Source organism: Thamnophis elegans, unplaced genomic scaffold, assembly GCF_009769535.1.
Source record: "Thamnophis elegans isolate rThaEle1 unplaced genomic scaffold, rThaEle1.pri scaffold_200_arrow_ctg1, whole genome shotgun sequence".
NCBI classification, from domain to species: domain Eukaryota; kingdom Metazoa; phylum Chordata; class Lepidosauria; order Squamata; family Colubridae; genus Thamnophis; species Thamnophis elegans.
Window position 1 is genome coordinate 20,001 of NW_022473669.1, and position 15,047 is coordinate 35,047.

At 45.7% G+C, this 15,047-nt stretch overlaps 1 protein-coding gene across 1 annotated transcript in view; it reads left to right on the forward strand.

Moving 5' to 3' along the window:
* LOC116523357 (pyridoxal-dependent decarboxylase domain-containing protein 1-like) overlaps positions 1-15,047 on the forward strand; it is a 49,691-nt gene that overhangs the window by 19,994 nt on the left and 14,650 nt on the right. The window contains exons 5-12 of the mRNA XM_032238456.1: positions 1,122-1,268; positions 3,233-3,422; positions 5,937-6,005; positions 6,117-6,195; positions 8,069-8,153; positions 9,201-9,249; positions 11,656-11,757; positions 13,710-13,835. Of these exons, the coding sequence (XP_032094347.1) occupies positions 1,122-1,268; positions 3,233-3,422; positions 5,937-6,005; positions 6,117-6,195; positions 8,069-8,153; positions 9,201-9,249; positions 11,656-11,757; positions 13,710-13,835 (847 nt within the window). The remainder of the gene's footprint in view (positions 1-1,121; positions 1,269-3,232; positions 3,423-5,936; positions 6,006-6,116; positions 6,196-8,068; positions 8,154-9,200; positions 9,250-11,655; positions 11,758-13,709; positions 13,836-15,047) is intronic.

Consider the following 15,047-nt stretch of genomic DNA (forward strand, 5'->3'; position numbering starts at 1 on the left):
TCTGCTGGCGGGCCACAACAGAAACTATCAAGCCAATAATGCAGGGCTGTCAAACTCAATTTCATTGAGGGCTGCATCAGGGTTATGTTTGACTGGGAGGCCAGGACGGGCGTGGCCAGCTTGACGTCACTCCTGGCAGGGCCGCCTGTGGTGGACTGAGTTCTCTGTCAACAAAAATGGGTCCCAAGCTCCGTTTTCGGTCGGGACGGCATCCTGCAACCCTCTGCTATCAGAGCGTCGTCGTCCCCCTCCCAAGCTCCATTTTCACTGACAGAGGACTGCAGGTGTCAGCGTTCCAAGTATCACGTAGAATTAAATCAGAGTCCAAGGCAAAAGTTCCAATTTAATAAAGCAGACATCTTAGCATATCTATGTTAATCCCAATTCTGGAAATTACATCAGAATCCCACGCAGTTAAAAGTTCATGATCTTGTCCCCACACCCACAATCCATCACATGGTCCAATCTTCTTCCACGCTGGCATCTCCACCCAGCTGCTTCCGGTCAGGTGTAAAAGTGCGAAAACAAAAGATGACCGTGGTCTTCTAGAAAAGAATGATAACAATACATTCCACAATCCTACTCCTGTCTATTCCCCCCTCCCATCAACTATACTAATGAAACAGCATAATGAAATAAGACAAAGTGTAGCAGGCCAAAATTCTAAAAGGAATATAATTGCAGGCCTGACGGCAGGATGAAAACAGGGCTCGGGAGAGCCCTCCTGAGCTCCATTTTCTCTGGCAAAAGCACCATGGGCCTTTGCTGTTTCCAGGGCGGCCCCGTGGGCTAGATCTAAGCACCCTGCAGTCCGGATCCAGCCCACGGGCCTTGGGTTTGACACACCTGCAATAAATGGCTCAGAATCAAGTTCAAATCCAACATATGGCGGATTTGGATTTTAACTTTGTCCGAAGCCAACGCCAGCTTCGAGCAGCTGTCTAATCGCTCTTTCCGACCGAAAATAAATACCGCTGAAATATAAATGCATCCAGTAAAATGCCCCCTTGATCATTTTTTGATATATTAGGAAAGGCTTTTTTCAGCCTACAAATGAAAGAGTGATTTGTTCTCATGTTCTCTTTCTTCTCTCTCTCCCTCCCTCTCTCCCTGGTTTGCAGACTACAGAATGTTGGGGAACAGGGACACATGGCTCTCTTAGGCCACAGCTTGGCAGCTTATATTTCCGTCCTGGACAGAGACAGGCTGAGAAAACTGACTACCAAAATCCTTTCGGACACAACTCTGTGGCTGTGCCGGCTCTTCAGGTACCCTTGTGTTGCTAATACTTTGGAGTGCACCCTTTATCGTGAAAGAAAATCCCATTCAATCTAAATGTCCAGAAACTAATTGGGAAAACATAGGGCTATTTTTGTAAAATGTGTTTTTTATTTTCCATTTTTCATTTTCATACAGTCACATATATACTGTGCATAACCGGGGCCATACAACATTAAACAATAAACACAGCAATTCCTCTTGTCGACAATACCCCCCAAAATAGAAACCCAATGTACCTCTTCGACCCTCCATACACCTCTTTCTTTCACCCCCCTCCAACTTTCCATCTTCCCTCCATCATTCCCCTCTACGCTACTTCCCCTCCCCCTCTACCACTCCTCTCTCCCAATACACTCCCTCCCTTCCTTCTCACCCTCCCTCCAATCCTCTTTCCCACCCTCTCTACCCCTCTTTCTTCTATCCCGCTACTCCTCCCTTTGGTGTATTTCTACTATATGTCAATATATTCAGCTTGTCCTATTTTTACAGTGAAATTAAAGAGCAACAGTATACATGTGCAATCGCATTACATTGAAATCTAACACATACTATATATCCCCCCTCCCCCCCTTCCCACTAACACCCCCCCTCCCTTCCCCCCCCCCCGACTTCCCAGAGCCCGTACACGGTATAGGTTTTTAACAAACACAGTCTAAAATATATTAAGACAAAAGAAATTTAAAAAAAGAAGTTAATAACATCTCTACATTGAACTCAGCTTCTTCCTGTTGCACTAACTTTGAACAGTTTAGATTATTCCTGATCTTAAGCATAGGCAATCTGGAATTTCTTAGTCCCGTATTTGTTTTGTATATAGTCAATCCATTTTTTCCAATCTCGTTTATATCTCTCATTTGAATGATTTTTAAGATATGCCAATATTTTAGCCATCTCGGCTAGGTTTGTAACTTTCAATGTCCATTCTTGAGTTGTAGGCAAGTCTTCCTTCTTCCAGTATTGCGCCACCAACAGTCTTGCTGCCGTTATTAGGTGCAGAACCAAGTTAGTCTCTACCACTGTAAAGTCAGTACATATACCTAGTAAAATAGCCCTAGTACATAGGGCTATTTTTACTGTCAGCATTATTATTATTATTTCTTTTAGTCATTAAACATGAAACTCAGTCAACTGAACATTCAAAAATGCATTACGAATACCATTGACTGGTGATAATGGTTGATAGGGATTGCTTCCAGCATTCTAGGTATCAACCAAGTACCTTCTTTAAATTATTATTATTATTATCATCATCATCATCGTTATTATATACTTTATTCATTAAACATGAAATTCAAGCCAACTGAACATTCAAAAATGCATTATAAATACCAGTGACTGGTGCTAATGGTTGATACGGTTTGCTGCTAGCGTCCTAGGTATCAACCAAGGACCTTCTTAAAATATAAGATGTTCCGAGTAGCACAGTTTTTTTGCAGTTCCGCTGGTGTTATTGCAAGAAACTGCAATTTGTTGATGTATCTTGTAAAATTCTTGGACATGGTGCCAAGTGCCCCAATGACAATGGGTATCATTGTTACATGTATGGCTTAAATATATAACCGTGATACCCATTGTCATCGGGGCACTTGGCACCATGTCCAAGAATTTCACAAATCACAGCAAGAAATTGCAGCTTCCTGCACTTTTAAATTGCAGCTTCCTGCACTTTTAAATTCCACTTCCTGCACTTTTAAAGCCCCTTTTCCTGTTTCTTTTAGCCATGTTAATTTACAAGCTTAACATGGCAATTTCCTCCCCCAAGATTTTTCAGAAGGATCACTGGGAATAATTTGCTTGGGCTTAACACAGTGTTGGTGAACCTTTTTGGTACTGAGTGCCGAAACGGGAGCGTGTGTGCCATAGGTTACGCCATCGCGGACTTAACGTGAAGGAGGTGAGCTGGCGCCCTTTCCAGGATGCCCGCCTTTAATGCATGGTTGTTCCTGCACAGGTTTGAAAATGGGTCAGCCTATTACCATGAAGATGATCGCGAAGGGCTTTTGAAAGTCTGCAAGTTGGTGATTCACTCCCGCTATGAAGATTACGCCACTGAAGGCTTTAATGCCTTATATAACAAGCAGCCAATGGTGTACATCAGTGCTGCAGCAAGAACCGGCTTGGGACAATTCCTCTGTAGTCAGGTAAGTTGAAATGTGTTCTGACCCTCCTCGTCCCACACCAACACACACTCCAAGCCAAAGATAAATTACGGCATTTAATTAACAGACAGACAGGTCCTTGGTAGCAAACAGGCACAGACAAGCTTGGGCAGCAATCCAGCACAAATAAGGCTTGGCAGCAATCAAGCCTACCAAGCTCACAATAATGTTCTCCGACATTAATTCCTGCGTTGACTTCTGCAAGAGGAGCGTGTGCACAAGCAGTCCTTTTTATAGTCTGGAGAGGAGCCTAATGACCACCAGCTGAGTGCAATTACCGCCTGTAACTGCGCAACTGTTCCTGACGCCTATTAGCTCTTTGGTGCCGGGCATCCAGGAACAACTCACTGCTGACCTCAGGCTCACACTCCCTTGTATCCTCCCCACTGGTCCAAAGCTCAAGCGCCTCCGGTGGCCACCAGCCTCTCTGCGCCCTGCTCGGAGACGGAACCTTGTCCAGGGTCCTCCACATCCTCCAGAGCCAACTCATAGGGCCCCTCCCTGTCGGAGTCTGGTGGCAGCTCCAACGGCTCCTGCTGGGCCACAACAAAATGGGTGTAGATTTTTTTGCCTGCAAATCATCCTTACCTCTTCCTTTGCCGCCATCAGTTAATTTGATTGGTTGGTTGGTTGGTTGGTTTATCGTCCACTATTATTATCTAATACTTCTCTTTCCTCCTATTTTCCCTACAACAACCCTGTGAAATGAGTTGGGCTGAGAGAGAATGACTGGTCCAAGTTCACCTAGATGGCTTTCATGGCTAAAGCGGGACTAGAACTCACAGTCTCCTAGTGATTGGTCGAAAGCCACCCAGTTGACTTTCATGGCTAAGGTGGGACTAGATCTCACAATCTCCTGGTCATTAGCCCAAAGTCACCCAGCTGGCTTTCATGCCTATGGCGAAACTAGAACTCCCAGTCCCCTGGCAAGTGGTCCAAAGTCACCCAGCTGGCTTTCATGGCAAAGGCAGAACTAGAACTCGTCATCTCTTGGTGGTTGGCTCAAAGTCACCCAGTTGACATCCATGGCTAAGGCCGGACTAGAACTCACGGTGTCTTGCTTTCTAGCCTGGTCCCTTAAGCACTAGCGCAAACTCGCTCTCTTAATCAGTTGTGCCTGCAATCGTCTTATGAGTGATGTGTTTTAGTTTAAAATCACGGTAGGCTACAAGCAAAGAGTTGGAAATGGTCAGTGTCCTTGCTGACCATCAGATGACACCTTTCATACGCATTGCTCATTGCAAAGAATTCAAACTAAACCAGAGTCGGCAACCTGTGGCTCTGGAGCCGCATGTGACACTTTCATTCTGCTGCGGCTCCCTGTCGCCAGTCAGCACCACAATTTTGAGAGGAGCTTCCAGTTTGTGGGGAGAGGAGGAGGCAGGGCGTGCCAGGAGGAGACTCTATGGCAGGGGTCAGTAACCTGGAGCTCTGGAGTCGCATGTGGCTCTTTCACCCCTCTGCTGCGGCTCCCTGTTGCTGGTGGCCGCCACAATTTTGAGAGGAGCTTCCATTTTTTTGAGGGGGGGGAGAGGGAGCACGGCGCACCAGGAGGAGACTCTATGGCCAGGGGCGGGTTTTCCAGTCAGCTCCATCATTGATAGGGCTTTCGGTTAGGACAGGGAGAGGAAAAAGGACACCGCACTAGGAGGAGACTCTATGGTGGGGGATCCGGACTTCCAGTCAGCAGAGGAAGAAGAACGCCATTCTAGGAGGAGACTCTATGGTGGGGGAACCGGACTTCCGGTCAGCAGAGGAAAAAGAACGCCATTGTAGGAGGAGACTCTATGGTGGGGAAATGGACTTCCAGTCAGCAGAGGAAAAAGAACGCCATTCTAGGAGGAGACTCTATGGTGGGGGAACCGGACTTCCGGTCAGCAGAGGAAAAAGAACGTCATTCTAGGAGGAGACTCTATGGTGGTGGTGGGGGGAACTGGACTTCCGGTCAGCAGAGGAAAAAGAACGCCATTCTAGGAGGAGACTCTATGGTGGTGGTGGGGGGAACTGGACTTCCGGTCAGCAGAGGAAAAAGAACGCCATTCTAGGAGGAGACTATGGTGGGGGAACCGGACTTCCGGTCAGCAGAGGAAAAAGAACGCCATTCTAGGAGGAGACTATGGTGGGGGAACCGGACTTCCGGTCAGCAGAGGAAAAAGAACGCCATTCTAGGAGGAGACTCTATGGTGGGGGGAACCGGACGGGGGGCAGGGGGGCTTCCAGTTAGGACGTTTGTGGCTCTTTGAGTGTTTAAGGTTGCTGGACTAAACCGAAAATATACCCCTTTGCGATATTCTGAACATCCTGAATGCAGCTGCCAAGAGTCCTCTCAAAAGTTGTACGTAAATCGTAATGTTTTTTTTTTTTACTGTGGCCCGAAGGAAAATTATTATGCAATCCGTATCTTTTGGCGGGCCTTCCGTCGTAACCTTGAGCGGTTGCTAAGCAAATGGCCATAAGTCCAGGACGACCCTGAATGTTGCATCTCTCTTTCTACAGCTCGGCTTACCTCTTTCCTGCATGTGCCGAGTGCCGTGTAACACAATGTTTGGCTCCCAGCATCAAATGGTAAGGTTCGTTTGCTGCTTCTTCTCCTTTTTTAAAAACAAAAACAGTGTTGTCTATTTATGCTTTCTTCATGTTATTCCCTCCCCCCCCCTTTATTTCGCTTGGCGATAGGACGTTGCTTTGCTGGACAGACTAATCAAGGAGGACCTTGAATCTGGAAAGCTGCCTATATTACTGGTGGCCAATGCTGGTGGGTCTTTTTTTACCAAATGTAAACAAGCTGTTTGTTTTTCCCCCTTGCAATGCTGGGTTTTGTTTTTTGGGGGGGTCTCGTAACAAATGTTAGAGTGGCTCAGTGGCTAAGACGCTGAGCTTGTCCGTCAGAAAGGTCAGCAGTTTGGCGGTTCGAATCCCTAGCGCCGCATAACGGAGGGAGCTCCCTTGACTTGTTCCAGCTTCTGCCAACCCAGCAGTTCGAAAGGATGTAAAAAATGCAAGTAGAAAAACAGGAACCGCCTTTGGTGGGAAGGTAACAGCGTTCCATGCACCTTTGGCATTGAGTCATGCCGGCCACATGACCACAGAGATGTCTTCAGACAGCGCTGGCTCTTTGGCTTTGAAACAGATATGAGCACTGCCCCCTAGAGTCAGGAAAGAGTAGCACATATATGGGAAGGGAACCTTTACCTTTAACAAATGTTAGTGAGTCATGGAGGAAGCAAAGCGAGGAACGAAACGAAGTCAAGACAGAGTCCAAAGAGGCATTTGGCAAGAAGACACTTCAGAGTGGCCCGTATGGGAAAGCAGTCTACTTCCACCCATCAGAAAATGTGATGAGGTCGTGTGTGTGTGTGTGTGTGTGTATGTATGTATGCGTGAGAGTCTGTGTTTGAGTGGTGTGGTGGCCTAGAGGGGGAGCTCTTGCCTCACAATCAGAAGGCTGTGAGTTCGATCCTAGTTAGAGGCAGATATTTCTCTCTCTGGGCACATTGAGAATATATCTGCTGAATATAACTCCGCATGGGCGACAGGGAAGGGCATCCAGCCAGTAAACACTCTAGATCTATTCAGTTGCCCAGACTCCACCCCACAAGGGATTATGGGGTCATTAAAAGAAGATGATGATAATGATATGAGTTTGTCAGTCTAATTTTTTTACTACTGATTCTGTGGGCGTGGCTTCGTGAGTGTGGCTTGGTGGGCATGACAGGGGAAGATTACTGCAAAATCCCCATTCCCTCCCCACTCCAGGGAAAGGATACTGCAAAATCTCCATTCCCTCCCCACTCCAGGGAAAGGATACTGCAAAATCTCCATTCCCTCCCCACTCCAGGGAAAGGATCCTGCAAAATCTCTATTCCCTCCCCACTCCAGGGAAAGGATACTGCAAAATCTCCATTCCCTCATCACTCCAGGGGAAGGATCCTGCAAAATCCCCATTCCCTCCCCACTCCAGGGAAAGGATACTGCAAAATCTCCATTCCCTCATCACTCCAGGGAAAGGATACTGCAAAATCTCCATTCCCTCCCCACTCCAGGGAAAGGATACTGCAAAATCTCCATTCCCTCCCCACTCCAGGGAAAGGATACTGCAAAATCTCCATTCCCTCCCCACTCCAGGGAAAGGATACTGCAAAATCTCCATTCCCTCATCACTCCAGGGGAAGGATCCTGCAAAATCCCCATTCCCTCCCCACTCCAGGGAAAGGATACTGCAAAATCCCCATTCCCTCCCGATCAGCTGGGACTCGAGAGGCAGAGAATACATGGGGGCGGGGCCAGCCAGAGGTGGTATTTACCGGTTCTCTGAACTACTTAAAATTTCCACTGCCAGCACTGGTCAGAACCTGCTGAATCCCACCTCTGGTGGGTGTGTATGTATGCACTATGAAGTAGTCAGTATGGCTGATAGATCGCTCCTTTCTTTAACTTAGGCGGTGGGCTGAGTGGATGGCCTTGAGGAACAGAGGGGAAGAAATACTACCTAGGAAACCATTAGAGAAGAGAGGCAGGAGCAACTCCCATGGGGAAGGGATGGGGGTTTGAAGAGCTTTGTTGATGTTCCTCTCTGTCCTAATAGCTCTGTCTTCTTAGCCTCCCCTTGTCATTTCCTCTCCGTGCAGGCACACCGGGGGCCGGGCACACGGACAAACTGGGTCGACTGAGGGAGCTCTGCGAGCAGCACGGCATGTGGCTGCACGTCGAAGGGTAGGGACATTGCCATTAGAAAGACTGTTTCATGTGAAAGGTTAAATCAAAGCGAAGGCGAAGAGGCACGGTTGGTAGGCAGGCAGTGCTGATTCGGGCAGATTTGAAAGGTTTTATCGGGGCAGCCGTCAAAAGGAAGCAGAGCGCTGGACAGGGAAGGCTATGGAGGGAGGCACTCCTGACGGTGGCAATTTATAATAGTGACAGATTGCGGCCGCTGAGAACATCCTTGTTCTACTTCATTACGCTGAACAGAGATATATTTTTTTAAATGGCCTACTTAGAATGCGGAGTTCTGGAAAGAGACCTTAATACCAAAACCTCTTCTCCCATTGGGTTACCCAGCTGGCTTTCATGCCTAAGGCGGGACTAGAACTCCCAGTCTCCTGGCAATTGGCCTAAAGTCATCCAGCTGGATTTCATGCCTAAAGCGGGGCTGGAACTCAAAATCTCCTGGCGATTGACCCAAAGTCACCCAGCTGGCTTTCATGCCTAAGGTGGGACTAGAACTCCCAGTCTTCCAGTTTCTAGCCTTGTGCTTTTGCCACCAGGCCAGACTGGCTGGTTTTCATGCCTAAGGTGGGACTAGAACTCCCAGTCTGCTGGCGATTGGCCCGAAGTCACCCAGCTGGATTTCATGCCTAAGGCAGGACTAGAACTCACAATCTCCTGGCAATTGGCCCAAAGTCACCCAGCTGGCTTTCATGCCTAAGGCAGGACTAGAACTCACAATCTCCTGGCGATTGGCCCAAAGTCACCCAGCTGGCTTTCATGCCAAAGGCGGGACTAGAACTCCCAGTCTCCTGGCAATTGGCCTAAAGTCATCCAGCTGGATTTCATGCCTAAAGCGGGGCTAGAACTCACAATCTCCTGGCGATTGACCCAAAGTCACCCAGCTGGCTTTCATGCCTAAGGTGGGACTAGAACTCCCAGTCTTCCAGTTTCTAGCCTGGTGCTTTTACCACCAGGCCAAACTGGCTTACCTGTTGTTCATTTTATTTGTTTGTTTAAAATGAAATAAAAATCAAAGGTGCTTGTTTGTTTCAGGGTGAATCTAGCGACTCTGGCTTTGGGTTACGTCTCATCTTCCATCATGGTACGTTGTATCTGTTGCTCTTGCTTACTACTTGCTTGTGTTTCTCTTTATGCAAAAGCAATATATTATGTACTTCCTAAAAGCGGAAAGATGCTGTGTATAAATTAGAATAGAACAGAATTCTTTCTTGGCCAAGGACACACAAGGAATTTGTCTTTGGTGCCTAAGCTCTGAGTGTACACAAGGAGAATAAAATACATTCGTCAAGAATAAAAAGATACAACACTCCGTGATAGTCATAGATTACTAATAAGCAATCAAATCATACCAGGAAAGAAATAAAAACAATATGAATTGTAAATATACAAGCAACATGGTTGTAATCATAAGTGGGAAGCGATAGGTACTAGGAAGGAAGAGAAGAATAACAGTAATATTGTCTTAGTAAATAATTTGACAGTGTTCTGGGAATTAGTTGTTTAGCAGAGTGATGGCATACGGGGGGAAACGTATTGAATTTACTTTCACTATTGTCTACTTTAAGATGAAAAATTCCCACAACACTTAATTCACACAACACTGTCAAATAATTTACAAAGACTGTATTATTATTATTATTATTATTATTATTATTATTATTATTATTATTATTATTATTATTATTATTATTGTACAATTGTATCACAGCGGCCAGTTGTTTCGCCGGATTTGGCATTGGTTACTAGTCGGGCCCCACCCAGGGGCCTAGGACGTCGTAACGTATTTTCGTAATATGCGTGCAGATCCAAGCAGTGCGGCTTTTTGCATTTGACTGATGGTGATTTTGTCAATTTTTAACTCTTTTAAATGTAATTCCAGTGCTTTTGGAATTCCAGTATGCCAATTACCACTGGAAGTACCACTGCTGGTTTGTGCCATGGTTGTTGTTGTTGTTGTTGTTGTTGTTATTATTATTATTATTATTATTATTATTATTATTATCTCTTCCTTCCTAGTATCTATCTCTCCCCACTTACGATTATAACCATGTTGCTTGTATCTTTCAATTTTTATTTGTTAACTAGTACCATTTGATAGCTTATTAGTAACCTTGACTATCACTAAGTCTTGTATCTTTTTATTCTTGAGGAATGTATTTTATTCTCCTTATGAGAGCCTCTGCACCAAAGACAAATTCCTTGTGTGTCCAATCACATTTGGCCAATAAAGAATTCTATTCTATTCTAAAAAAAATAATAATAATAACAGTGCATTTCTTTGGCTTTTAACATGCCCTGAAGAAGGATTATTTTCAACTTTATAAAAAAATGTGGCTAGCCCCTAGTATTCATCCCACAGATCATGTTTTAAGCTTAGCTGGCAGGTGAACCACTGTCTGTGGTTGCATCTGAACATATTTTTTCACCTATTGCTCTTTTCCTTTTTCTTTTTTTAAATCCTGGGGAATTATTTTGGATCCCGTTGCAGGAATGGTTGCAGGAACTGGGCATGTCTACTCTTATGAAAAGAAGGACTAGGGGAGACATGATAGCAGTCTTGATCACCACACTATTAAAAAGATGTGGAGACTCTGGAAAGAGTGCAGAGAAGAGCAACAAAGAGGATTAGGGGACCGGAGGCTAAAATATACAAAGAACAGTTGCAGGAACTGGGTATGTTTAGTTCAATGAAAAGAAGGACCAGGGGAGACATGATAGCAGTCTTCCAAGATCTCAGGGGCTGCCACAAAGAAGAGGGAGTCAAACTATTCTCCAAGGGACCTGAGGGTAGAACAAGAAGCAATGGGTGGAAACTAATCAAGGAGAGAAGCCACTTAGAACTAAGGAGAAATTTCCTGACAGTTAGAAGAATTAATCAGTGGAAGAACTTGCCTCCAGAAGTTGTGAATACTCCAACATTGGAAGTTTTTAAGAAGATGTTGGATAACCATTTGTCTGTGATGGTGTAGGGTTTCCTGCCTAAGTAGGGGGTTGGACAAGAAGACCTCCAAGGTCCCTTCCAACTCTATTATTCTATTCTATTCTATTCTATTCTATATTCTTCATTCTATCTTCATCTATCTTCATTCTATCTAGTTAGAATAATTAACTGCTTCCCTCCAGAAGTTGTGAATGCTCCAACACTGGAAGTTTTTAAGAAGAGATTGGATATCCATTTGTCTGAAGTGGTGTAGGGTTTCCTGCCTAAGCAGGGGGTTGGACTAGAAGACCTCCAAGGTCCCTTCCAACTCTGTTATTCTATTCTATTTTCTTCATTCTATCTTCTATCTTCATTCTATCGAGTTAGAATAATTAAAGAAGAGCTTTTATTATTCGGTTATTCTATTCTATCCATTTTTCATTCTCTCTGGATTCAGCCACATCTGATTAAAGAGGCCCCATCTTTTTCCAGATGCGTTGAGGGGGGAAAAATAAAACACTGCATTTGTGCTCCCCTAACTCCTCCTTTTTTATTTTTTTTTTGTAGGCCGCAACTAAATGCGACAGCCTGACATTGACACTCGGACCCTGGCTGGGCCTTCCAGCAGTGCCTGCAGTGACTCTGTATAGACAAGAGGACCCTTCTTTGGTAGGTGGCTGCTCCGGGAGGCAGTGGAGGTCAAGGGGCAGGAGAAGGCAGCCTCGAAGCTCTCCGCAGCTCAGTGATTGACGGCAGTAAATTGTAGGTGATCCTCGCTCAAGGAGTCCAGTTCCTCGTGATTCCTTGGGGAGACCATCATCCACTCCATGATTTTTTTAATTTATTTTGTTTTTAAACTGGGGTTGATGATGTTTGAGCTCTGGGTTTGTCTGTGTTGAGAATATGCACTGTACGGTCCCACTCGAGCCAAATTCAGCCCCGTCGTTATATCATGTGCTCTACATGGGGCTGCCCTTGAAAAGTGTTCGGAGACTACAATTGGTCCAGAATGCAGCCGCGCGAGAGATACTGGGTGTACCTAGATACACCCATGTTACACCTATCCTCCGTGAGCTGCACTGGCTCCCTATTGGTCTCCGAACACGCTTCAAGGTGCTGGTTATCACCTTTAAAGCCCTACATGGCCTAGGACCTGGATATCTCCGTGACCGCCTCCTGCAACATACCTCCCAGCGCCCAATAAGATCGCACAGGGTAGGCCTTCTCCAGGTACCATCGACTGCACAATGTCGTCTGGCGGCTCCTCGGAAGAGGGCCTTCTCTGTAGCTGCCCCGGCCCTCTGGAACGAACTGCCCCCTGAAATCCGGACCCTCCCCACTCTCTCGGCCTTCCGAAAGTCTGTTAAGACCTGGCTGTTCCGGCAGGCCTGGGGCTGCTGATCTCTGATTGACCTTCAGCCCCACTAAGATCGAGTGCATGTTGTGTCTTGTTTTCATTTGTTCTGTTTTATATTTTAAGTTTTTAATATCTTCTTTTTTAAAACTGTCTTTTATGTAAGCCGCCCGGAGTCCTCCGGGATTGGGCGGCATACAAATCTATTAAAATTGACAAAATTGAAAATGGAGCAGACCACTTCATAAAAAACTGTCTGCTTCTTGGAAGGGGAGGGAAAGATTGTTCTGACCCAGGCTTCCTTACAAATCAAGAAACAGAGTCTGGATCCCGGTAAAACCCCTTTTATTTACACGACTGTGAATTCCTTTCATTCACAATTCCGCAAGGCTTAGCAAAGAGTCTTTCCGAGGAATATTGATCAACACGAACCTTATCTCATTTGGAGAGCTGCCAGATAACTAGTTTCCAAACACAGGGCAAGGCAAAACTTGGCACAGAGTCTCTTATAGTCCCAAAAAGAACTTTCCACTCTTGAAAACGACCGAAGGAACGAATTGTTTCCTGCAAAAGCCCCCTCCCCATTCGCTCCTCTTTTGTTTCCTATGGGAGGGGCCAATCACTTCCAAGGTGTGGCTTTACTTATATGTTGACCTTGCTTTCTTAGTTGTTCTTGTTTTCTGGAAGCACTGCGCATGCGCACACTGGGAACAGGCTCCAGCTGTTCCTCTGCCTCACTGATGTCTGACTCCGAAGGGAGCTGATAACTGTCAGACGGCCCTGGCCCCCCTCTCTGCCTCCGACACAGAGCCCTCATCCGAGCCTTCCCCAGACTCCAGGATTGGGTCATGTTCCTCCCCAACCTCCTCACTCCCCGAATCTGCTGCCAGCTCCGCTGGCCACTGGCGGGCCACAACAGAAACAAATTTCTGCTTTAGGGAGAGGGCTTACATGATGTAGATTGTAGTGAAAGGAAGCCAGTTACATTTATGGAGTAGAGATCTGTTGGGGATGAGTTATGTTGATGCCTACGGAATATATGATACCATCGGTAGGAAGAGTCAAATGCTGGCACTGCCTCCGACGCAGAGCCCTCATCTGAGCTTTCCTCAGCCCCCAGGACTGCCCCATGTCCTTCCCCAACCTCCTCACTGTCCGACTCTGCTGCCAGCTCCACTTGCCGCTGGCGGGCTACAACAGGAAGAAAGTCAGACCAAACAAGAGGAAGATACACCTGCCGTTTACTTCTTTATTGTGTTTCTTGCAGTCGCTAGCAGCAGGCCTGACCTCCAGCCAGGTGGCGGAGAAGCTACGTGCTCTGTCCCTTTGGCTCTCCCTGCAGTACCTGGGCCACGATGGAATCGTGCAAAAAATTAAACACGCCTCCCAGCTGGTAAGGAGCTCAAATGGGTTTTGAGTTTTGCGTTTGATTTGATTTCCTTCTCAAAACTTGGAAAAACAATTGGTGGTTTTCCCCCCCCCCCCTGTCTTTCAACTATAAAAACGAAAGGGAAGGTTAACATATACTTTGGTGATTATTAATTAGAAATGTCGATATTTTTTTTCTTTTTTCTTTAGATTGTCTTAGATTTTAAATGGTCATTTTTCTTTTTTCTTTTTTATTGTAAATGTGTTTTTATTTTCCATTTTCATTTCGTACAGTCACATATATACTGTGCATAACCGGGGCCATATAACATTAAACAATAAACACAGCCATTCCTCTTGTCAACAATACCCCCCAAAATAGAAACCCAATGTACCTCTTCGACCCTCCATACACCCTTTCTTTCGCCCCCTTCCAACTTTCCATCTTCCCTCCAACATTCCCCTCTACCTTACTTCCCCTCCCCCTCTACCACTCCTCTCTCCCAGTACACTCCCTCCCTTCCTTCTCACCCTCCCTCCTATCCTCTCTCCCACCCTCTCTACCCCTCTTTCTTCTATCCCTCTACTCCTCCCTTCGGTGTATCTCTACAATCTATTAATATATTCAGCTTGTCCTATTTTTACAGTGGAATTAAAGAGCAACAGTATACAAGTGCAGTCGCATTACTTTAAAATCTAAGTACATCTATAGCAGTGTTTTTCAACCTTTTTTGTGCAAAGGCACACTTTTTTCATGAAAAAAATCACGAGGCACACCACCATTAGAAAATGTTTAAAAAATTTAACTCTGTGCCTATATTGACTATAGGCGGGTGTTTTTCCCACGGCACACCTTACACTATGTCACGGCACACTAGTGTGCCGCGGCACAGTGGTTGAAAAACACTGATCTATAGTATGTGTTAGATTTTAAAGTAACGCGATTTTAAATGGTCATTTTGTTAACACATATTAATAGATTGTTGTTTAGAGATTGTTGCTTTTTGCGTTTGTGGAGAGAAGAGGAGAGAAAAATGTAAATAAGCCTTAGTTAACCGTTGTGACTCAGCAGCAGTCTTCTGTGAGTCTTTTCGGGATGCAAGTTTCACAATGCAGCTGGGGCTCGTTAGTGGGTCTTCGGGTGATAAAAGGACGGATGGTGCCACGCCCTGGTTGCAGGAGTCAACGTTCATTCATTCGTTCAGCATTCATCAGTCATGGTTTGTTTGTGATTTGC